At 48.6% G+C, this 24919-nt stretch overlaps 1 protein-coding gene and 1 long non-coding RNA gene across 3 annotated transcripts in view; one reads left to right on the forward strand and one right to left on the reverse strand.

The window, feature by feature from the left end:
- LAMB1 (laminin subunit beta 1) overlaps positions 1–24919 on the forward strand; it is a 70604-nt gene that overhangs the window by 20046 nt on the left and 25639 nt on the right. For both annotated transcript variants that reach the window (XM_049096700.1, XM_025449562.3), the window contains 15 exons: positions 330–450; positions 2139–2327; positions 2778–2957; positions 3091–3203; positions 4930–5009; positions 13128–13263; positions 14549–14707; positions 15541–15668; positions 16114–16237; positions 16857–17061; positions 17847–17990; positions 18208–18439; positions 22017–22180; positions 22681–22905; positions 24371–24585. In XM_049096700.1, coding sequence (XP_048952657.1) covers positions 330–450; positions 2139–2327; positions 2778–2957; positions 3091–3203; positions 4930–5009; positions 13128–13263; positions 14549–14707; positions 15541–15668; positions 16114–16237; positions 16857–17061; positions 17847–17990; positions 18208–18439; positions 22017–22180; positions 22681–22905; positions 24371–24585 — 2415 coding nt within the window. The remainder of the gene's footprint in view (positions 1–329; positions 451–2138; positions 2328–2777; positions 2958–3090; positions 3204–4929; positions 5010–13127; positions 13264–14548; positions 14708–15540; positions 15669–16113; positions 16238–16856; positions 17062–17846; positions 17991–18207; positions 18440–22016; positions 22181–22680; positions 22906–24370; positions 24586–24919) is intronic.
- LOC125752958 (uncharacterized) lies at positions 18815–22783 on the reverse strand. Its single transcript, XR_007403650.1, has 2 exons — positions 22648–22783; positions 18815–22197 (listed from the first exon to the last, which is right to left on the reverse strand). It is a non-coding gene; the product is annotated as an uncharacterized LOC125752958 (long non-coding RNA).

Below are 24919 nucleotides of genomic sequence, written 5' to 3' on the forward strand. Positions count from 1 at the left end.
TTTTTAACTCTTAAGTAACTGGTTCTTTTGGTTTTTAATTCTTAAGTGACTGATTTTGTTCATCTGGGTTTCTTTTCATTGATACTTTGATAAAATATGTATTGAGCAGCTGTCCTATAATAGGAACCATTCCCAGGGATGGGAGTTGGAGCCATCAAAAAGGCAGAGCCCACTGCTGAGAGGGACAAAATAAAGACAAATCCTCATTGTGGTGAGCTGGAGATGAGGACCCGCATGCAAAGGGGTTTGCATCTCCCACTGATTATGGAGAAAGTCTGGCCAGCAGCATCTCTCTCACTTTGCTCCCTCCTCTTTTTCTGACTTTCAAGGTTCACGGACACTGCATGTGTAGGCATAATACCAAGGGCTTAAACTGTGAGCAGTGCATGGATTTCTACCACGATTTACCTTGGAGACCTGCCGAGGGTCGAAACAGCAATGCCTGTAAAAGTAAGTCTCCAGCAGAGGGACGTTTTGAATCCGTTCAGATTCCGGTATCCATTTGCTGATTGCAAACATGAGTCTGCAAAAGTTACTACCCTGCTGCCAGCTTCACCCAGGTACTCTTAGGAAACCAATATCTACTCGGTTTAACGAGAGCGTTAGTATGCAGAACAGCAGCCATGTGTTCGGCACATTTAGTAGAAGGTGGGAAATGTGTCCCTGACGTTGTACCTGTCTTGAAGGCAACATGATGGTGAGAGAAAAATGAAAGAAAACTATGGCATGATAGACCATTAAGGCCTAAGAAATATGGAGCAAGAGTTTTTGGCCTTGTTTCTGCCCAGCCTGGCTAAAGCCCTTGGCATGCTTCCAGCCAGCCAGCCCCAGGGTATTCTCTGGGCACAGGTGCAGTTTGAAACTGTCCCCTGCCATCCCCGCCCCCCCTCTCCCCCTCTGGGCAGCAGCATGCCTGCCCCTTCCCCCACGGAGGACTGTTCTAAAAGTTCAGAAACCAGTGAGGGCTGGTGTGATCAAGGATTGTTTGTAAGTACCACCCAGCAGCCTTTGATGATAGCTAAGATTGCTTAGGTAAGAAGAAAGGGGTGGGAGGAGGCAGGAGGGAAAGAGGGTGGGTAAAGGGAAAGGAGTTCAGATAAGGAGAACTGCACAGAGCATAAGGCCCCAAGGATGGTCTCATGACCAACACAGAGTCTACAGTGGGAAATGATTCCAAGGTTTATTTATTTAATTTTGTAAAAGATTTTATTCATTCATGAGAGACACAGAAAGAGAGGCAGAGACACAGGCCGAGGGTAAAGCACTCCCTAAGGGGAGCCCGATGCAGGACTCAATTCCAGGACCCCCCAGGGTCATGCCCTGAGTCAAAGGCAGACGCTCAACCACTGGGCCACCCAGGCATCCCTGATTCCAAGGTTTAATTCAACCAGTGTGTCAAGGACAGTCCTCTGCGAGGCACCAACGATGCGTCAATGGATACTACCCAGCCCCATTCTATGGGAGGTTGTGTTGTAGGTGGAGACAGAGGAGGCTAGATTGCAGAGCCCCTGGGAGGGCTGAGCCATTTTGAGAAGACAAGAGCCCACATGTGTCGCTGAGCAGAGAGCGAGATGATATTAAAGCCAAGTTGACCATGGGGACTGCCTGGTGGTCAGAGTGCGCCCAGAAGGCTGCCAGATGGCTGTTCAGCAGACCTTAATTCTCACTCAAGAGCCCGGTCGAGTGTGCTGGTGGGAATGGAGAGGAAGAGGATCAGGCCTTCACACCATGTTCCTTTAAGCTGGCAGCCCAAACGGGCTTTTCTAGGATGTGTCACCTAGGAGATTCTCTGGAGCGACATGTTCTGGTCCTACCCCAAGGAACCCAGAGGCATCTTCCACGTGGTGGCAGCCTTCTGCTGATAAGCTACCAAGGGGGCTTTCCCCAGAGGTTTCCTACTTTTTACTCCTTAGCCCATTCTCTTCCAAAGAGGGCAGATTAGTGGTTCATAAAGCTCACGCTTTGAAGGTCTCCAACATGATGTCAGGCAGATGTGTCCTTTTTCATGGGCGCCTAATTGTTGCTATTTTGCCTGAACTTCATCCCTAGTTTCCAGAATGAGCTTCTTCCTAGCAACCCCATCCTCCATTAGTAAGTAGATTTCAAAGGCTCTTCTTGACGTTGGTCTTGTCACACAGAGTGTAACTGCAATGAACATTCAAGTTCGTGCCACTTCGACATGGCGGTGTACTTGGCCACTGGAAACGTCACTGGAGGGGTGTGTGATGACTGTCAGCATAACACGATGGGACGCAACTGTGAGCAGTGCAAGCCGTTTTACTTCCAGCATCCGGAGAGAGACGTCCGAGACCCTAACCTCTGTGAACGTACGTGGGGAGATGTCATGACGTGGGGCCTATTTGAGTAGTCAGATGGTCACCATCTTTCTCTTGGGACTCCCGAGCATCAGCTTTATTCATTTTTTAAAATATTTTATTTATTTATTTGAGAGAGAGTGAGAGAGAAAGAAAGAGCACACGAGTAGGGAGGAGGGGCAGAGGGAGAGGGAGAAGCAGACCCCCGCTGAGCAGGGAGCTCAGTGTGGGTCTTGATCCCAGAACCCTGGGATCATGACCTGAGCCGAAGGCAGACACTTAACCGACTGAGCCACCCAGGTGCCCTACTCAGCTTTATTTTAAGTGCTGTGTAGGATGCTGGCAGAAGAAGCAGGACCTGGCAGTCTTGTCTTCTTTCGTCTATTTCTGGGACATGTGGGTGAAGGGGCCATATGTGTTTATACAAACACACACATTGTTACCTGGTGCTTTTTTTCTTAGGGTGTACCTGTGACCCAGCTGGATCTCAGAACGAGGGAGTCTGTGACGGTCACACTGATTTTTCCACCGGCCTCATTGCTGGTCAGTGCCGGTGTAAATTACACGTGGAAGGGGAACATTGTGAAATTTGCAAAGAAGGCTTCTACGGTTTAAGTGCTGAGGATCCATTCGGTTGTCGATGTGAGTACATCCGTGAAAGTGTTGGGGAGTTCTCGTGTACGCAGTTCCCAGTGTAGTCTGCACTTCTAAATCCGGACTCCCCCTTGCACTCACTTGTCTTGTGTTTCTTTACTTCATTTTATCTTTAATGAAGCTTGTGCTTGCAATCCTCTGGGAACCATCCCTGGTGGGAATCCTTGTGATTCTGAGACCGGTTACTGCTACTGTAAGCGTCTGGTGACAGGACAGCATTGTGACCAGTGTCTGGTAAGTGGATCCTAATTACCCAGGATGGGTGGTTTGTGAATGGGACACGTTGAGTATTGTAGAGTCTACCGTCACCCTTATGTGTAAATGTTAAAAGACGCAAACGACTCACAAAAGAATTACTAATGAATACTTTCGGCAAGATGTTCGCCATCGCTGTTAGAATTGTAAAATAAAACCACAGCAAAATACCATTTTTAAAGACAAAATCAACACATTTTTAAAAATGGGGCTGGCTATTAGGACATAAAGAGGGACTGGTCTTCTAAGCTGCTGATGGAAATGCACATTGGCTCATACTTGGCAAAAAAAAGCATTTTGGAAGTATGTTATCAGTAGCCTGTAGAAATGCGCATACCCTTTGACCCAGTAATCCCACTTCTGGGAATCTTTCCTAATGAAATAAGCAGAAAATTGGACAAAGATGTATTCAGCAGAAGATTCATTGCATCTCATACTAATCATAGCCAAAAAACTTTGAAGCAATGGTGGGGAAAATAGTTAAGTAAATTTGGGGGCTTCTGCATGGTGTGGTATTTGGTTGCCATTGAAAATGACAATAATGTGAGGAAAGGCTTATGCCAGTGTATATATATATAAAAAAAAAAAAACAACAGGATGTGAGTAGTATCTTGATTGTGTAGGAAAAAATTTCATCAAGAAGAACAAAATCTGGAAGGAAATACACCAAAAAGTTCACTGTAGTGATCCTGGGTAATCACAAGAGTAATTTTAACAATTACCCTGTATCTTTTATAACATTCTTGTGATTTCCTTTATAATCTGTGAGAGGGGGGTCCACTGACCCCAAATTATGTTTCTATTATGACCTGTAAATATGTATATTTGCATATGTCCAGAGAGAGTCCTAACATAAATTTCTGGAAGTCTGATTTAAATCAGCATGCCTTGGGACACCTGCGTGGCTCAGCGGCTGAGCGCCTGCCTTCGGCTCAAGGCGTGATCCTGGAGTCCTGGGTTCGAGTCCCACATTGGGCTCCCCGCAGGGAGCCTGCTTCTCCCTCTGCCTGTGTCCCTGCCTCTCTCTCTCTCTCTCTGTGTGTCTCTCATGAATAAATAAATAAAATCTTAAAAAATCAATCAATCAGCACCCCTCATTTTATCTGCTCCTGAGTAAATACAAGTTTGTCGAAGTACAGAGCCATCCTCTCCCCTGTATAGCTTCTGTCCTATTTCTTTTTATTTCCACCTCCAGTGCTGTCATGATTCAGTGATCTGCTCGCCTTTCATTTGTGAAAATGCTTGCTTTATGCTGTTTAGACGTAGATAAATCCTTTGAAGTGCTTTGCTTATGGGGTGTCTGACAGGCTGAACTCAGGGAACATTTAAAGGCCTGCCAAATATTTGCCAAAACTCTCTTACTGCCACAGTACTTCTAATGAAGAAAATTGGCATCTTAGCTGCTGGCTCCTATTAACTTTTGGACAAAGGCTATTTGCTTGGAAGAGAAGCTCCTCTGATCTGGCCTTGGGTGATTAGGACACCCACCCCCCCCCACCCCCCCCACCCCCCCCCCCCGTGACCTGCCGCCTGGGTTTTCGTTCAGAATACTCGTACTCGTTCCCCTTGTTGGCTTTCTGCTTGCACAGTACATAAGCACGTTCCTTCAGTGGAACAAGCAAGACACGCTGTAACTTGTTTCTTGTTGAGACTATTGTGTCATGACAGGAACCCACCTTTAGATGTGAAATCTTTTGTTCTGCAGCCAGAGCACTGGGGCTTAAGCAATGATTTGGATGGATGTCGGCCTTGTGACTGTGACCTTGGAGGAGCCTTGAACAACAGGTGAGTGAAGCCACACTTACACTCTTGTGCTCAGTCCCCAAGGAGAGCCCTCCTGACCTCCAGGAGAAACACGACACCCAGTGTCTCTGAAGAAGAGGCGCTGAGTACATTCATCTTTAGCTCACCTGTGGTCTTAATGTTTTCAAAGACTGAGTCATTCCAAGAGTTTGCTTTGAAGACTCCAACTGTGTTTATGTTTCTTGGTCTTGCTTTTTAAAAGTGCTGCTGTTGTTTTGTACTTTATGGTATTTTTTAGATTATGGAAACAGTGTATGCCCATTAAAAAAAAAAAAAAAAAATCCAGCAGTTAAGACAGGTTCCCTGCCCTTTCTCCCACCCAGAATCCACTGCTAACAAATACCACCATTAGCGATTTCTCATATTCTATGAATTAATAATAACACTCAGAATACCTATCAAAACTTATCATTTCTTTCTTCTCCTTTTTACTTTTTTTAAAGATTTTTATTTATTTATTCATTTATGTGAGACACAGAGAGGGAGGCAGAGACACAGGCAGAGGGAGAAGCAGGCTCCCTGCGGGGAGCCTGATGCAGGGCTCAATCCCAGGACCCCAGGGTCACAGCCTGAGCCGAAGGCAGATGCTCAACCACTGAGCCACCCAGGTGTCCCATCCTCTCATTTCTTTTTAAGTAACAGGTTTAAAAAAAAAAAAAAAGAAGAAGAAGCCTAACGAGTACACACATGAAAAAGCCTATGATTTCCCATTTAGCTTTATTGACAGTTTTTGAAAATCAGAGTAATCCACGTATGCACACTGTTCTGCAAGCTTGCTTATTATCTGGAACTCTTTCTTCATTTCAACATGTATTCATGTGTTTCTTTCTTTTTCATAGCATGTATACATCTACCTCTTTTTTTGGGTGGGGGAGGAAGATTTCATCATATAGAAGTGCCACCATTTATTTCTAGTTTTTTGGGTAGATGAGGCTTCCAAGATGGAACTGCTAAGTCAAAGCACATATGCACTATTTTTTTTATAGAGATTGCCAGATTATTCTCCAGACAGATTAATGCTAGTTTATTTTCTTACCACTTGGTTACAAAAGCACCTCTCTCTATCCCACCAGCACTTAGTATCCTCATTTTATCTTTTACCAATCTAAAAGATGGAAAATGAGGGGCACCTGGCTCACTCAGTCAGTAGAGCGTGTGACTCTTGACTTCGGGGTCATGAGTTTGAGCCCCACGTTGGGTGTGGGGTCTACTTATAAAAATAATAAATTACTTTAAAAAATGAAATAAAAGATGGAAAACAAACTCCCATTTCTATTTGTGTTAAGAATCTTTTCATTTTCTTCCTTTTTTTTTTTTCAACTTCCAAGTTTATTTAATGAAACTGCACAAAATCGTGTTTAATTATTGAAACCGGTTGGCATTCCCTGAATAGATGAGACGTGAGGCTGTACCACAGATCGATCCCGGTACACGTTTGGCAAGAGGTTAGATTAGTGGGAGTTAAATTAGCCACCTTGGAGTCCAAGAGAATTTCACTCTCTGTTTGTAACCGGGTCAGACTGAGAACATCTGGTAGAGACCGTCTAAGTGGCTGCTGAGGCAATAGGCAGATGTTTCCTTGTGGCCTGACTCTCCCCTGAGACAGCAAGCTGAATCCATCAAGCAAGCACCATGTACTAAAAAAGAGCTGACTCTCACAAGGTTCTTTCCCAACACCACAGTAGTCTGCTGGGAAGGAACGGGATTGGAGGCAGCAAGAACATGTTCTCTTTGGCCTCCGGATTGGGGTTTTTATTCCAGATGTCACAGTATCTCAGTACAGCGTGTAGCCTCTGGAACTCCAGGGTGAATTTCTGTTCTTAGAAAACCCCTCCAGAGGGGAGGAAGTAAGGACAGTTCCATAAAAGCAGGGAAGACAGGCTGCTAGTCAGCTTCTGGAATCGCTTCTCCAACTTTCCTTTGTGAATCCCAGCACACCTGCTGCTTCCTTTGGTAATCGCTTGCTCAATGCAGAGCCGTCCTCCTTCCTAAAATCCTTGATTAGGTGAGAGTGCATACACGGTTCTCCAAATGACATCATAAACTCAGGAGTGTCCTATGGGCCTCTACCCTAAATGGTTTCTGCTACTCACCCTCCCTATGTCCGTTTCCCTATTCCACACATGCTTCCTGTCTTTAAATCTGCCCATACAGAGCCCCTGACCTATCCCTCTTTCTCCTGCAGGAATCTATAGAAATCAGGGTGTGCTAAGCAAGTTTGGGAAGTAAAAAGTTGTAGTGAAGATTTTAAAGCAGATAATTTGATCTTCCTAGCAAGATTGAGGAGATACCCTATCTCTTGGCATTATTGGTGGGGGAGAAAAAGAACCTTTACAGATTTCTCTACTCCTGTGACTCTGCAGTGTTTGGTAATGATCATTTTCAGTTTTCCTCAATGAGAACCTTTTCTAGGAGTCCCATAGGGTAACAGAGGCTCTAACGAAGGCTTCCAAAGCACCGATTCTACTAGAAGAATGCTTGGTGCATAGTGGGCACTTGGGAGATTCTTGGTGAATGATTGATTTGTTGCAATCATGCATAAATATCTTCTATCTGATGTTATTCCTTTGCTCTGCGTTGGGTACATAGTATTGATGGTATGAATGTTGATCAGGTAAAAGAATTTGAGAAATAGAAATATTTATGATGTAAAAAAACAAACAAACCCAAAACCTGTGCTTCTTTGGACAGGCAAACTCTAGATGTGATCTGAGACATTCCTGAGGTACTTTGGGCCAGGAACAGAATCAAGTGTAAAAAGCGTGCAAAGTGGAAGAAGTTTTAAAGCGTTTTGTGTAATGAGCCGAACGGATTCTTGTAGAATAAAAGCTTAGTAATCCATGTCTATTATGTTGACAGGTAATCTGAATTTTGGAGTATTTTAGAGAAGTAAGCGCTAATTTACATAATGTGACTTAAGCCAGGCTAATGAAGCTTTGCCTCGTCAGGAACCTGCTTTAATAAATAAATCAGAATGGTTGCTAGGGAAATGTACTTGTAAATGCTTGAAAACACTGAAAAACACGAACAACTTTATAGCATCCTTCAAAATTATTGCATCAATTAAATTTAGAACTTGGGTGTCTGGCTTGAAGCCTACCACCCTTTTGAAGATTTCTGCTTTAGGGACTGAAGTCCCCAGCTTTCCCTGGACATTTCAGCAACACATTCTTTCTGGATCTCTTTTACTACTCATTTAATTCTGCTCTGTATTATCGCTGTTGGTATTTTAAAAGGTCCCTGGACGGGGATTGAGTCTTATTTGTTTTTGTGTCTCTCTTCATACTCAGCTTTGTGGGCCTTCTAGGTGTTCCATTTATTCTTTGGAAATTTATTTAACTTGGGAACCAGAGGAGAAGTTAATCTGTATTTCTTTTTTTTTTTTAAGATTTTATTTATTTATTCATGAGAGACACACAGAGTGGGGGTGGGGCAGAGACATAGGCAGAGGGAGGCTCCATGCAGGGAGCCCCATGTGGGACTCAATCCTGGGTCTCCAGGTTGCGCCCTGGGCCGAAGGCAGACACCCAACTGCTGAGCCACCCAGGCATCCCTAATCTGTATTTCTATCACTGTAGTGAATGATAATAGTATCCAACCTGTTGCTAGTTACTATGATGGCTGGATTTGTAAAGATTATAGAAGTCATTTAAGAAAGTATCCTAATTGGCCAGAGGCTTGGCAGGGAAGCTACCCTGGACAAAATCAGTGGCGTTGATCAGCGTGGAACCAATTTTTGTTTGTAATCAGAAGTATGGAAGAGATACCAGTGTTGAACAGGGTCGTAGCTCTCATGATCTTTTTTCCCCCTTTTTTGGGTGCTAATTTCCTAGTGATAGAGAAAAGTTGAAACTATAGGGTATTTTCTCTGCTTATCACTACTTAAAATTTCCCTTCTGATAGAATATTTGTTAAATAAATGGCTAATGTCTGCATTTATGGGAAACCTGTGTATTTAAAAATCTTGGCCTTTACTCGTTGAAAAAAAAAAACAAATAGAGCTTGTATTAGTTTTCTATTGCAGGCATAGTAAGTTACTGCAATTTAGTGACCTAAAGCGACACAAGGTTATTATCTTAGACTCCTATGTGTCAGACACAGCCCGGGTCACTGGAATAAAATCAAGATGTTGGTAGGCCTGTGTTTCTATCTGAAGGCCCTCGGGGAGAATCTGTTTCCTGCCCATTTGTGTCATCGGCACAATCTGCAGAATTTAGTTGCTTTCGGTTGTAGGACAAGGTTCTTGATATCTCCCTGGCTGTCAGCAAGGGGCCATTCTCAGCTTCCATAGGCTGCCTGCATCCCTTGACTCATAGCTTCCATCATCAAAGCCAACAATGTGAGTCAGACCCTCCTCGAGTCACATCTCTCTGACCCACTTCTCTGTTTGCCTTTTCTACTTTTAAGAAACCATGCGGTTTGATTGAGAAACCGCATCTCAAGATCCTAAATCTCAATCATGTCAGCAAACCCCCTGGTGCCATATGAACATATCCACAGATTTGGGGTTGAGGGTGGGACATCTTTGCGGGCCATTTTTCTGCCTGCCCCAGGCCCTTTGTCTTTATGTCATTAACGTACCTTATTGATCCAGCAAATGGAATCTGTATCTAACTACACGGAAATTTGGTGGTATGGGGGCGGGGGGACATATAAACTTGTCGAGTGTACCATTTCTATGTGATAGGATTTTTACTTGAACACAGGGAGGATAATTACATGTCATCTTTTGTCGCACTATGGAGGAGGTAGGATTTAGCTGAGACAGAGGTTTGAGAGGTGTGACGAGGGGCAGGAGGGCCTTCTACAAGGGAGAAGGAAGATGGGCAAAGCCCCAGAGATGGAGTGAGTGCAGCACATGGTCAAGACCTAGTCAGACCGTGACCGGCTCCACTCACATTCCTCCATGACCCTTCTTTGCACCTGTCATTGCTGTCGTCTCTCTGCCTGTCTCGATCCTGTCACCTTCGGAGCATGGCTTTCTATGATCCCCTCCTTAGTCTCCCAACCAAGTGAACAAGTGGCTTCCTCTGTAGCCTGAATACCTCACTCGTAGCTCTGTTTCACCACTCGCTGCATTTTTGCTTTGTTGCTGGTCAGTGGTCAGTTGCTCTCCTGTTTATCTCCCCAGGTAGATGGTAAGCTCTTTAGGGCAGGGACTATTTCCCCCCATCATTCTTTCTCCATATCATTTCAGAATAATGGACTTACCAAGGAAGTAAAGATTGGTTCAGAGGAAAATTGACAATGGACTAACATGTGAGAGTACTGACAGCAGGAAGCACAACGTCCAGGGCTAGTATTTGTTCAATCAATATTTGCGAAAGAGGGGGAGCAGTGTGGCTCATCAGAAAGCAGAGGGCAGGCACTAGAAAGAGCAGCAGTGGTTTTCAGAGGATGGGGCATAGAGGCTGCTGGCAACCAGGCAGGGGCATCACAACTCGATAAAATCAGAGAGGAAATGGTTGTGGGTTTTGATGAAATGCTAAAGGCAGTGCTGGGGGAAGACTGGGTTGGTGATGGCTGGCAGGATGGATGGGGCAGCCGGGAGAGCCCGGGAGGTCAGTGTGGGAGGCCGTTAGAGTGACAGGTGTGGCGTGACGACACGCTGGACTGTGGCAGTGGCAGTGACCATGAGAGGACACTGCTGAGTGAAGAGACATCTTGAATTAAGACTTGGGTATTGAGGATGAAATGAAGGACAGGAAAGGTCATGTCTCACCCCAAATCAGAAGAATTTTAGATGTGACTGAAATAGAAGAGCTGAAGGAATGTCAGTGTGAGAGGCGACAAGCAGTTTGGGACAAATGTGAGACAGAGGTGACAAGCGGGCCAGCCAGGGGAATGTCGCCTTCATGGCTGGAAACACACAGGTAAGGCACAGCGGAGTCAGGGCCAGAGCTTTGGTGTGCAGGGTTGGGGTGGGGGGAGCCCCAAGAATGCATCCACTAAAGGAGGTGGTTCCAAGTGGAGCCAGCCTGCCAGAGACAGCACCTGGCGACTGTGGACACAAAGAGGCCTTGTCGCCAGGGCTGATGTTATAGGGACTCCTTTTCACATAATCAGCTTCTCATGAGTTGTTTCATCCTCAGAATTATGAATCAGGTGTCTTTATCCTCACCTTCATTTGCTTGCTCTCTAGTCATGGCATGTTTTCTTCTTTGATGGCTCGTGTTTTACTCATGCATTCCCTCAGTAAACGTTGGCTGGGGAGCAAGGAAGGATTTTTCTCTTGTCCATATGATGTGATGTCTGATGCCTGGGTTTCTAAAAATGGCTTTTGTTGGTGGGCTGGGCCCAAAGAGGGCCAGATCCCACCTGCAATGAGCGTTCCTCCTCTGGAGGTGGCTACAGGATATGAAGCGCTCGTATCCCTGTGTGGTGGGAACCATTCGTGTGATCTGCAGGAAGAAGATTCCAGGGGATCGTGGCAGGGCTGTGGGGGGCAGTGCTAAGAAACCCCCAGGGCGTTGGGCGTTCCATCTTCCTAGGATTATAACTTACCCCGAGTACTTGGTTCACAGTGAACTTTGGGATGAGGAAAAATTTGACCTCTGGGAGTGGGTTTTTTTTTTTTTTAATATTTATTTACTCATGAGAGGCAGAGACATAGGCAGAGGGAGAAGCAGGCTCCCTGTAGGGAGCCTGATAACGGAACTTGATCCCAGCACCCTGGAGTCACACCCTGAGCCAAAGGCAGATGCTCAACTACTGAGCCACCCCCGTGTCCCCCAGTCCAAGCTTTTAAGCAATTTGCCACCTTGTAGGGGGTCAGATGAGTCTGCCAGTAGTTATACTACAAGAGAGAAAGCAATAAATGTCTTAACAGTACAAATAAAGAACAGCAGAGGCCTCGGAAAGCCCCACTTGAGAATAGCAGGAATCAAACGAGACTCCATGAGAGGGATGAACGTTGGCTGGGGCTCTGAATGACCAGTAGGGTTTGAAGACCCAGGGCCTCCTCAGCTTTCGTGAGCACCTACTATGTGACACACTTGGTTGTACATGTTGTGACCGCGTCGTTTCTCCTGTGGAGAGGTGGAGGCATGAAGGGAAGGTGGTTCATTCTGTGAGGGTGGTGAGGGATATGTCACGGCAGGAGTCCTTTGGGAGCCAAATCTTGAAAGAATAGGTGGCCCTTTGCTGGGTGAATAAGGGACAGGGGTGTTCCAGGCTGCAGAACAACATAAGCCAAGGGAAGGCATCATGAATCGCCCTGCCCCTGGGAGAAATTTTAACAGTCCCATGTGGTTGGAGAAGTGAGGGGGGAGATGGAGCTGGAAAGGTAGAGAAGGAGCGAGACTGTGGAAAGCCTGGTGCATCTGCCCAAGGCCGGGAAGTGATATGGTCAGTGCATCTCGGAGAGGTCCTTCGGGCAGCTGTGTGGCCGGTGGCGGTTTAGGTTGGGAAATGGGAAGACCTGCAACAAGGACACGGATGAGAAGGGTGGAACTGATTTTGCTGGGAATGTGCAAAGAAAGGTGTAGCATCTCCAGCAGAAAGGAGGAGGACGAGGACACTCTTGTCCTTCTAGGCTGTGAAATTATAGAACTGGGTTCCTGATTAGATGCGAAAGACTCAAGAAGAATCTAGCTTTCTGACTTGGTCAACTTAGTGGCTGCCAGGGTCCTCTTCCCAGCAGAGAACATGAGAAGGATTGAGTGTTGCCTGTTGGGATCTGTCCTTAACCTTGAGGACAGCTAGGTCACAGCCATCCTTCTGGGAGCTGGATCTTTGGGTCTGAGGCCCAGGAGAAAAAGGGGTCACAGTTGGAAATCAGGCAAAAGATCTAAGACATTGAAGCAAGAACACTGGTGGTATCCACAGAAAACCTCAGTCTGGTGTGGATGGAGCATAGGGAAGAAAGACAAGCCAGATGAAATCAAAATGACCAGGTCATGGGGGAGCTTTCAACTCCAGAGTGGGTGATTAATTCACAGGCAGGATTTTTTCCCCACATACTTATTTTCTGAAGGAAATAGGAAAGCTCTACCTATTTCACCCATTTAATATATGGTGGAAAATGTAGAACTGTGTCAAGGGGGCTCATTTACAAACATGGGGGCCCAGCTGACCTGGCTTTGTGCCGCCCCCCCGCAGCTGCTCAGCGGAGTCAGGCCAGTGTGTGTGCCGACCCCACGTGATCGGGCGTCAGTGCAACGAAGTGGAACCTGGTTACTACTTCACCACCTTGGATCACTACATCTATGAAGCAGAAGAAGCCAACTTTGGGCCTGTAAGTCGGGGGTTGCCGGGGAGATGGGCAAAGCCGTGTTTGGGGGATAGTCATGGCATATACTCGTTTTGTAAAGAGACGGTTTAAAAAGCATTTTTCCAGCTCTTGTCAATGACAGGATCGGACCGTGCCTTCCTGAGAACAGTCCTATTTAGAGCTAAGTCAATCTATAACTCACAAAGAGACTTTGGAACATTCACTAGTGAGGCTTTGGGGGCGTGGGATGGGGGAGTATTTGTTTTTCGTACTTCCATTCCTCTACTTCTACTCCAAAGCTGTTGTTGATCTAGGATGGTAAATGCTCAGAGGGGACATTGTTTCAGTTGTCTGTTGCTGTGAAATCAGCCATCCCAAAATGTAGTGGCTTTAGAGGGATGCCTGGCACATCAGCTGGGGTGGCTGAAACAGCTGGAGGCTGGCTGGGCAGTTCCCCCCACATACCTGCAACCCCAAGCAGCTGCTTGAGCTTCCCAACAGCATGGTGGAGTCAGGACACTGAGACTTCTTACACGGTGTCTGGCTTCCAAGAAGGAGGAAAGAGAAACCGCCAGGTCTCTTCAAGCCTGGGCTCAGAAGTTTCAGAAGCTCATTTTTTCACATTCTGTGGTTCTGAAGTCTCAAGGCCAGACCAGGTCTAAGGGCAGGGTAATGTGGATTCCAGCTCTTGAAGGGCTGAGCCGAATGCCCATACATATGGAGAATGAAAGACTTGGTCTTCGGAAGTGGCTGACCACAGTGGTTTCACATGATCCTGTGAACAAACCCGAAGGCGTGCTTGAGTTGACCAAAACTGATCCATCTTCAGCCTCAGTGACCATCAGAATGAACCCCTCAGTGAGCACTCCTGATGGTGGGGTTCCTTCACTCGTACTTGAGGTTTGGAATGAATGCCAGAGAGAAAGGCAAACACATCCACTAGATACTGGACTAGGCTTGTAGAAGATCTGGGAAATAGCTCGTCACTTCTCGGCTTGCTTCCAAAGCATTTGAGACGTTCTCTCTCCTTCCTTTATGCTCATTCCTGGTTATATCATAGAGGGCGTCGCCCATGGCTTTGGGTCCCATCTCCAGTGTCTCAAGACTACCCCAACCACAAAACCAAAAGAAACCAGTTTCCTCTTTATACATCAAAAACTTGTACACTCTACGGAGAAAATGTGACTGCAGAAAATAGGTATTCATGGCTGTAGTTTGGACCTTAGGGTGATTTCAGATTTCTGTAACTGCTACATTTCCTTGAATTCCATTCCAAGTAAAGCATAGCTACTGTCCGCCTTGTCCTCAGGGGGTGAGCATCGTGGAGCGGCAGTACATCCAGGACCGCATTCCTTCCTGGACCGGACCGGGCTTCGTCCGAGTGCCCGAAGGGGCTTATCTGGAGTTTTTCATCGACAACATACCATATTCCATGGAGTATGACATCTTAATTCGCTACGAACCACAGGTAAACCTTCCATGGGCTACTGAGGGTGGTAGAAATATCTTCTTCTCAGGGACACCATTTTTTGAAATTTGCGTGAGAACAGAGGAACCTTTCTGACTTTGTAGCCCCCGTGGAAGCAAAAATGTACATTTTTCCCAAGTTCAGTTTTGCGAACCTTGAGTGATCCCTCATTAGGCTCTGGGCATTGCTGAGATGAGAATGTGTCAGACCCTCGGCTTGATCTCATGGCCCACACGGCCCAGGCTCAGATGTGCCCCAAAAGCCGAAGGTGGCCAGGGCAAGAGCAGGGATGTAGAGAGTCCTGGAAGACGGAAAGGTTCACATCAGCCCAGCAGTGCCTGACGCTGCCACAATGTCCCGAAAAGAATGAGTTCTAGGCCTTCAAACAGATGGAATTTCACTGCAAAAGGAACCAAGGAATGACTTGAGCAGAGAAGGGAGAGTGTGTTGAGAGTGCTTCCTTAGAGCTAGCTAAGGACACAGTTGGAGATGCCGTTGGCCAGAATGCTGGGGTCAGCCCATGAGCCTGGCCATGGGCATTAGTAGGGTTTTGAGTAGGGGATTGTCCTGATTGGAGCTGTGTTTCCTGACTGCCCAGGAGGGGATTGGGAGAGGCACGGACAGCAGGAAAGGCTGTCCAGTGTCCAGGTGAGAGGGGACTAGGGCTGGGGGCTAGGGCAAGAGCAGAGGAAATTGGAAAGAGCGAAGGGAAATGCAAGCGAGTGTTTTTCATTTAAACTTGGCAAGTGACCGATCGGGAGAGGTCTTTATAAACAGTTGGGCAGCAGCGGGCCAGCGCCGATGCTCCTCTGATGGTTTGTTGCTTACTCCAGCTACCCGACCGCTGGGAAAAAGCTGTCATCATAGTGCAGCGACCTGGAAAGATCCCAACCAGCAGCCGATGTGGTAACACGATTCCCGATGATGACAACCAGGTGGTGTCCTTATCGCCTGGCTCAAGGTCAGTGTGATGCTGGGTTGCAGCTCATAAAACGAATATGCAAATTATTATCTTTTTTTTTTTTTTTCCTGGTACCTTGCCTTGTGAGTCGTCCAGTTACCGTTTCGGAGCCCGAGCCAAACACGGGCCATTGCCTTTTCTTCCTTTGCATTGGTCTGCGTAGAGCTTTGATGGAGGGAGGGAGGGAGGGATTTTTTTTTTTTTTTTAATTTATGATAGTCACACCCAGAGCGAGAGAGAGGCAGAGACACAGGCAGAGGGAGAAGCAGGCTCCATGCACTGGGAGCCCGACGTGGGATTCGATCCTGGGTCTCCAGGATAGCGCCCTGGGCCAAAGGCAGGCGCCAAACCACTGCGCCACCCAGGGATCCCAGGGAGGGAGGGATTGATTGGATACCTACAAGTTGACTTTGTGTTGGTATTTTTCCCTCTTATTTGGGGACAGGTATGTGGTCCTTCCACGCCCCGTGTGCTTTGAGAAGGGTGTGAACTACACAGTGAGGTTGGAGCTGCCCCAGTACACCTCCTCCGATAGCGACGTGGAGAGTCCCTACACGCTCATCGATTCCGTAAGTGGAAGGTCATTGCTGCAGGTCGTGGGGGGAAGGCTGGGCAGAGAGTATTCATTTTCCTTAGAGGGTTTTATGGAGGGGTGATATGGAGAGGATAGGCACAATCATCTTCTCTTGCCTCCAGAGCCACGTGGCTTATTTATTTTAACAAAAACTACCTTCTGCAAAGGATGTACTCAAGCTGATCATTGATGAAAATAAAAAAGTATCGGGATGCCTGGGGTGGCTCAGCAGTTGAGCGTGTACCTTTGGCTCAGGTCGTGATCCTGGAGTCCCAGGATCGAGTCCCGCATCGGGCTCCTCTCGGGGAGCCTGCTTCTCCCTCTGCCTGTGTCTCTGCCTCTCTTCTCTGTGTCTCTCATGAATAAATAAAATCTTTTAAAAAAGAAAAGTATCTTTAAAAATGGCATTTCAAAAGCCACCAGACTATGTAAGGTATATCTAAACATTTTCTGGCAAGGATATTTAAGAATGAAAATGTTTTCACTATATTGAATGAGTCGGATTTTTTTCTGTTCCAGAGTCAAAGTAGGATTGAGGGCTTTGATGTGTTTGCTTGGCTCTGGTTGAGGCCCCACCGTAAGAGCGCTTTGCTGTTGTTCTTGATTCTTCACAGCTAGTTCTCATGCCGTTCTGTAAGTCACTGGACATCTTCACTGTAGGAGGATCAGGGGACGGGTTGGTCACCAACAGTGCCTGGGAAACCTTTCAGAGATACAGATGTCTGGAGAATAGCAGAAGCGTTGTGAAAACACCAATGACGGACGTATGCAGAAACATAATCTTCAGTATTTCTACCCTGTTACACCAGTCAGGCCTGGGTAAGTGTCCCTGGCCCTCCTTTGTTGGGGCCAAGAGTAGTAAGGCACCACAAGGTACATTGGAAGGCATGCCCTGTAGTTCTGTGTGGGCAGGCAGCAAGAGGTTTGTCTTTTTCATCTGTAAAGAATATTTTAGTGATGGCGCCCCATTGAAAATGCAACCACATAAGGGAAGGGAAGGAAAAATAAGATGAAAACATAGAGGGAGACAAACCATAAGAGATTCTTGACCATAGGGAACAAACTGAGGGTTGCTGGAAGGGAGGTGGATGGGGGCATGGGGTGACTGGGTGATGGGCATTGAGGAGGGCACCTGATGTGAGCACTGGGCCTTATATACAACTGATGAATAATACCCCAGTCACTAATGCACTATATGTTAACTAAATTGAATTTAAATAAAACTTTTTTAATGCAATCACAAGAGTGCCTGGGGGTAAAGCCATGAGGATATGCATCCCGTAGGCAGGTGGGGAGTTGGGATGGCACCAGGGAGCAGCAGCAGACTTTCGCCTTGAGAGGTCAGACCACTTCCAAGGTCGCCGGACTTTTGTCTAAGGGTCCGTGCCACTTGAGCTTTGAAGGCAAGGGAAGAAAGCCCTGATGATCTCCTTCCGAGGAAAACTGCTTTTATCCGGCAGCTCCGTCCCCTGTCGCTTCCCTCCCACTCATCAGAGCGATGACATTGTTTTCACTGGGAATTCTGAATAAGCCGAGCTAGTCAAGGGGGGAGGATGAGGGCCAGTTGGCGTGTCGCAGCTTCTGACCTCTCTCCCTCCCTGCAGCTTGTGAGTGCGACCCCCAGGGCTCCCTAAGTTCTGTCTGTGACCCCAACGGAGGCCAGTGCCGCTGCCGGCCCAACGTGGCTGGGAGAACCTGCGACAGATGTGCTCCTGGCACTTTTGGCTTCGGCCCCAATGGATGCAAACGTAGGTCTATGGGGATTGTACCCGGGGAGATCAATCTGAGACCCACCGGTGTGGGTCCCACGGCTTTGGGACGTGGGGCTTTGCCTCCTGAGCTGAGCCTCCAGCGAACATTCTGCGTGGGGCCCAGTGGGGGTCGGGGGTGGGGGTGCTTCTGTCTGGGGCGTGTCTGCGTTTAATGAGTCTCTCAAGGCGGCTCCACCGCTGCCTGTCTCTCCAGCATGTGAGTGCCACCTGCAAGGGTCCGTCAGCGCCTCCTGCCACCCTGTCACCGGCCAGTGCCACTGCTTCCAGGGCGTGTACGCTCGGCAGTGCGACCGCTGCCTGCCCGGCTACTGGGGCTTCCCCAGCTGCCAGCCCTGCCAGTGTAACGGACACGCCGAGGACTGCGACCCAGGGACGGGGGCGTGCTTGAGCTGCCAGGACTACAGCACCGGGCACAACTGTGAGAGGTACGCGCTCGCCGCCGCCCTCGCCCGTAGAGGGCAAACCAGCTCGGCGTTGGCTCAGCCAACAGCATCTTAGACAAACCCGAGGCGGCGGCTCCATCAGACTCCTGAAGGCTCATTCATTTCTGACCGCCCCAGGATTTCCTGGGAACTCATTCCTTTATCCAGCATTTATTTTTTTAAAGATTTTTTTTAAATTTTATTTATTTGAGAGAGAGAGAGAGAGAACGAGCAGCAGGCAGAGGGAGAAGCAGGCCCCCCGCTGAACAGGGAGCCCCATCCGGGAACCCAGGACCCCGGGATCATCACCTGAGCCAAAGGCAGAGGCTTAACTGAGCCACCCAGGTGCTCCTATCCAGCAGGTATTTAGTTTGTATCTTTTTTTTTTTTTTAAGATTTTATTTATTTATTCACGAGAGAGAGAGAGGCAGAGGCAGAGATACAGGCAGAGGGAGAAGCAGGCTCCATGCAGGGAGCCCAACGCGGGACTTGATCCTGGGTCTCCAGGATTGCGCCCTGGGCCGACGGCGGCGCTAAACTGCTGAGCCACCGAGGGATCCCCTAGTTTGTATCTTCTGTGTGCCAGGCACGGTGTTGGTGCTGGGGATATAGCAGAGGACAAAGCCAACATGAGCTTTTCTCTTGGAGCACCATCCTCGAGGTCAGCGTAGACCTACACAGAAATCCTGTCTCAGCAGATTCTCGCCAAGGATGAGCATTCTGAAATGTGAGCACCTAATTGGGGTCAAAGTAGAAACCAGATCCAAACAGAATTAGTCATTTCAGACAGCTTTGTTTTTTGAAACACTTTTTGCAGCTCTAGCTGCCAGGAGGCCGCATAAAATGTGCAAAAGTAGACCTCTTCTCCACTTAGCAAATTAATTGAGTAATTATTATGGTTATAAGGCACACTGCACTAGCTGTAGCTAAATGAGGACCTGGAATGTACCCCTAATAACATTACAGTCAAGTTCAGTAGATAGTAAGCCACGTGATAAAATTACATGCTGACTTACACCGCTCATTACAAATGAAAGCTAGACCTGCTATGAGAATTGGGTGTTTTTGGAGTAATAGTCTGCACCTTTCACCTCAATAAATTTTCTGTCTTTTAACATCCGTCCACTCTATCTGGGACTTTTGTTTTTAAAATGTCAGCAAATGCTTCAGTCAGTACAAAAATTGCTCATCAGATGAAAGAGAGATTGCCAGTGAAAATTGAATAAGTGATTAACTTATGGTGGAAAGATGTTCATAGAAGCAGATAACTGCTAGAGTGGTGTTCAAGAATTTGGAGGTTCCAGGGGTGCCTGAGTGGTTCAGTCAGTTAAGGGTCTGCCTTTGACTCTGGTCATAATCCGGGAGTCCTGGGATCGAGCCCCACGTCGGGCTCCCTGCTCAGTGCAGAGCCTGCTTTTCTCTCTCTCCCTCTCACCCCCTGCTCATGATCTGTCTCTCTCTTGCTCACTCTCTCTCAAATAAATAAATAAATTCTTAAAAAAAAAAAAAAAAAGGAATTTGGAGGTTCCACTAACTACTCCTTTGAATAAAAGTTATTCCTTCCAACCACAAAATTGCCTTTTAAGAGGGTAATAAGGAAACAGTTATACAAGACTGGAAGAAATTAATATATTGATGTTGACTCCTATTTTCTGCATTAAGATTTTCATTAGTGTTCTTTGAGAGCTGGAGAATAAGTTTGAGAGACGTATAGAGGGAAAAGTCAGATTAAAAAGAATGAGAGGAAAAAAAAAAGAATGAGAGAATGAGAGAGAGAGAGAGAGAGAGGTAGGGAACACAGGTGGCTGTCCACCACATGGGTGTGAAATCTGGCACGCGGGGCGATGTGGCGGGATGAGCATCCCGTGAGAAGAGCTAGCTCAATGTTTGTGACTGTTTCTGGATTTTATTTGCAAAGCGTTTTGTTTCTTGTAGGAGAATGTGAAAGGGTGTGGGAAGGGAAAAAAATTTTAGCCCTACATATGGATGACAAAGTTTTATAAAATATCTGGGATCCTGTGAGCCAACTTACCATTCTTTTCTTCATTCCAGGATGATCAGAGTTTCACTCCTGTGAATTTAAGAAGCAGCTCTAGGCTCAGCTCATTCCCAAGGGGGGAAGTGGAGGGAGAGGCAGGAAATGAACACTCATTTTCTATCATGAAGTATTTGGATTTATTTCACCTAGAAAAAGGCCTCCTAGAAAACTTTCTCAGAACCCGTTGTACCAAATTGCTTCATCTCGGCTGACTTTCCCAGCACAAATTTGGGGAGAACATGTTCTTATTATCTGTGTCTGTATCTAATTAAATAGAAGGTTAGTTTCCTTTGAACAGCGTTCCCTCCTATTTATCTCCCTTCCCCCACCCATTAAAAAAACTACCTCTGCTTTAAAATAAAAAATTAAAAAAATAAAACCATGAAAAACAAAAATGAGTTGGAAATCCTTAGAGCTCAGGTTCAGTTCTGCTTCTAATTTGTTCCAGAGCCCGGGGTAAGTTAGCTCACCTCTCCGAGTGTCCAGCTGTCTGCTGATAGAATAACTGGGTTGGAATAGATGATCTCCAAAGTCCTTTTATGTTACGGGAAGTAAAAAAAAAAAAAAGTACCCTAATTCAGGCAGCCCGGGTGGCTCAGTGGTTTAGCGCCGCCTTTGGCCCAGGGCCTGATCCTGGAGACCTGGGATCGAGTCCCACGTTGGGCTCCCTGCGTGGAGCCTGTTTTTCCCTCTGTCTGTGTCTCTGCCTCTCTCTCTCTCTCTCTCTCTCTCTCTCTCTCTCTCTCTCTGTGTCTCTCATGAATAAATAAATAAAATCTTAAAAAAAAAAAAGTACCCGAATTCATCACTCACGTTGAGAAGCAGCATCACATAGTAAAAGAATTCCTTTCTGCAAGTCGGGATGCTGAATTCACATCTTGGTTCATTACTGACGGGCTGTGTAAGCCTTGCCAAGTCATTTAACCTCCACGGATTCCTCGTAAGGAGGAGAGTTGGGAGTTGATAAATGACATCCCTCGTGCCTCTCCTACTTTGAAACCACCTGACAGACAGACATAAGAGTCCTGCAGCTGGAGAGCTTGCTTATCAGCTTTGTTATTGGTAAAGGAATGTGGAGCGTGTCACCATGGGCTTGCTAACTCCTCACCGTGCCCCCCGGGTGGGCACACAGACAGTCACACGCTGCCTTCCTGCACCCCCCCTGCTGCACCCCAACTCTTGAATGCTCAGGGCAGGCAGGCAGCTGATGGGACAGTCGGATGCACAGGAGGAGGTGTATCTCTTCTGCTGCTGACCCCGCATGTGTGACCCACAGACTAGCAGCATCAGCGTCCCACGGGACCCTCTAGGTCAGACATGAAGGGATGAGCTCGGCAAGCTGTCGTAACAAGCCCCCCAAGGGATCCTGACTGGAGCTCACATTGGAGAACCGCTGCCCTCATGGGAAGTCCTCCAAGTGGAAGCATGAGGCGCGGGGAGTGAAATGGTCCCGAGCGGAGAGCACGGTTTGTAAGACTCTTTCTTGTAACAGGTTCCTCGCAGTTGGGGTTCACGGCCCGCTCTCCTCTGCCACCCATGCAGGTGCCTGGCCGGTTACTACGGTGATCCCATCATCGGGTCAGGGGACCACTGCCGCCCTTGTCCTTGCCCGGACGGTCCCGACAGCGGACGCCAGTTCGCCGGTAGCTGCTATCAAGACCCCGTGACGCTGCAGCTGGCGTGTGTCTGTGACCCCGGATACGTCGGTAGGCAAGGGCCCGGCCTGCGGTGGGAGAGACGACGTCCTGAGCCTAGTGGCTAACAGAGGGAAGGGAGGGAACACGGGGACGGTTCGGTGTCACGTTTAGCATCGTAATGAACACCGAGCGGGGGGACACCCGGAGCGCTCCCCTCCTGTGGGGCCCACGGAGCGCAGCGGGTGCCCGAGTCTCGGGGAGGCTCTGCTGCTCCCTGGCACGAGCGCGGCCGCACCCGAGTGTCCTCGCATGTCCCCTTCCTGCCTCCGGGCCCAGGAGTCCCAAAGTGGGGGAAGGCTGGAACATCACCCCAGATCGTTGACTCGTCGTCTGGTTTGTCGTATGCCTCTCAACCCCCCCAGGGGCTCCCCTTAATGTGCGGTCGTCCGGGGCTGGGCGAGGCGCATGGTCCCCCCACCCACCCACCCCCACTCCCGGCCAGGGGCGTGGGGGGGGACGCGGCGCTTCCCTCCTACCAGTAAGCTGGACGGGCTCTGCTTGGTCCCCAGGCTCCAGGTGTGACAGCTGCGCCCCCGGCTTCTTCGGCAACCCCTCGGACGTCGGGGGCTCCTGTCGGCCTTGCCAGTGTCACCACAACATCGACACGACGGACCCAGAAGCCTGCGACAGGGAGACGGGGAGGTGCCTCAAGTGCCTGTACCACACGGAAGGGGAGCGGTGCCAGCTGTGCCGCGTGGGGTACTACGGGGACGCCCTCCGGCAGGACTGCCGCAGTAAGCCGCCCCGCTTCGGCCCCTGGGGGCGTCCGCCTCCCTCGCCACCGGGGGTCTTCCTCGGCTCTTTGGGGCTTGTTGGTTTCTGTGGGGTTTTCTAAAGATTTTATTTATTCACAAGACACACAGAGAGGCAGAGACACAGGCAGAGGGAGGAGCAGTCTCCATGCAGGGAGCCCGACATGGGACCTGGGACTCGATCCCGGATCCCCAGGGTCACGCCCTGGGCCAAAGGCAGCCGCTCAACTGCTGAGCCACCCGGGCGCCCCTTTGGGTGTTTGTTTCATGTGGGAAACCACTTAGCAAGTTTTCTTTCTTTGACCAAAGAAAGAGGAGATAGACCTTTTCTTTCCTTTTTCTTTGTGCCCTACATCCTCATTTTGGGGCAGACCTAAAGTCTCAAGAAGTGGCTCAGTGCATGAGGGAGGCGACCAAAAGAGAGCCGGTGTAGCTGTGTCACCTTGATAAACGCCACCCCAGAGCGGATGGGTTTTCTGTTCTGCCCGCGAACTTACCCCCACCCTCACCCCCCCCCCGCCCGGGGCCAGGACTCAGAGGTCCTACATACCCACCTTGCCTCTGTCCACCTGTCCGTGCCTTGCAGCCTAAGGAGGGAGGAGCATCTCTGAAGACTCTTCCAGAACTCACTCTTGCTCTCTTATCAAGAGATCAGCCAGCGTTTCCTCCCGCTGAGCTGCACGCCCCAGGCCACGTTGTCACAAACCTGCTGGAATGCTGAGGCCCTGCAGCCTGGAGGGCTTCTTCCTGCTTTGCCTCAGCTCCTGGCTGCTGCTCCCTGCCAAGAGTTTGAAGTCATTTGAGATCTCCAGTCCCATGGCATAGTTGTTGTTGTTGTTGTTGTTATTCCCAGTCCAGTCCTCGATTTGAAAACGATGCGCCGCAGCTTATTAAGTCAGAGTATTTCAGAAATGCTGGGAGGCTGGGGGCCTGGGCGGCTCAGCGGTTGGGCGTCCGCCTTCAGCTCAGGGCGCGATCCCGGGGTCAGGCCCACGTCGTCGTTGGGCTCCCCGCAGGGAGCGTGCTTCTCCCTCTGCCTGTGTCTCTCTCTCTCTGTGTCTCTCATGAATAAATAAATAAAATCTTAAAAAAAAAAAAAAAAGAAAAGAAAAGAAATGCTGGTAGGCAAAATGTGTCCCTGTGCCCGTCTGCCTGGGAAATGCCAAAACCGTCTATGTTGTAAGACGTTCTGAAGAATGGCAGTTTTAGTGGGATGGTTATTTTCCCCCCCTTTTTTTGTGTTTAGGGTTTTATTTATTCATTTATTCATTTGTTTGTTCATTCCCTCCCTCCATTTCCTTCTCTCTTGTTTGCATCTCCAGGCCAAAATCTGGGGAGGGAAAGTCTTAGCTGGTAGAACTAGCTGATTTTTGTACTGTCTGCGTAGTTCGCTAATTCTGCGAACTTTCTGAACGTAGGTAAATGTGATCGCACTGTTCTTTTCCAGAGTGTGTCTGCAACTCCCTGGGCACCGAGCAGGAGCACTGCGATGGCTCTGACTGCCAGTGTGACAAAGCCACCGGCCAGTGCTCGTGTCTCCCCAACGTGGTTGGGCTGAACTGTGACCGCTGTGCGCCCAACACCTGGCAGCTGGCCAGCGGGACGGGCTGCGACCCGTGCGACTGTGACCCCGCGCATTCCTTCGGGCCGTCTTGCAACGAGGTGAGGCTCCGGGCTGAGGCCACTGCATGGTGAGACGACGCTCCTCTGGGCATCGGGGTGGCGGCTGGCCCGGCCGGTGGCTTTGCCCCAGGTAGAGAAGGGCACCCCTCCCGGTGGTGGCGGACGCACATGGACTGGGAGACGGGCCCTTGCTTGGTGGCTCAGCCAGGGTGAACCCCGCTGCAGCGCGGGCTCCCCCCGAATGGGCCGGCCTGTGCTCCTCCCCGTCCGCATCTGCTGCTGAATCAGACCTTAACCCCCCAGCCAGAAAGGAAGCAAACGGCCCTCGCCGGCCCTGTAAAAGGTGCTGCTGTTTCCTGACGCACCCTGACGG

The sequence above is a fragment of the Canis lupus genome, chromosome 18 (assembly GCF_003254725.2).
Source record: "Canis lupus dingo isolate Sandy chromosome 18, ASM325472v2, whole genome shotgun sequence".
NCBI lineage: Eukaryota > Metazoa > Chordata > Mammalia > Carnivora > Canidae > Canis > Canis lupus.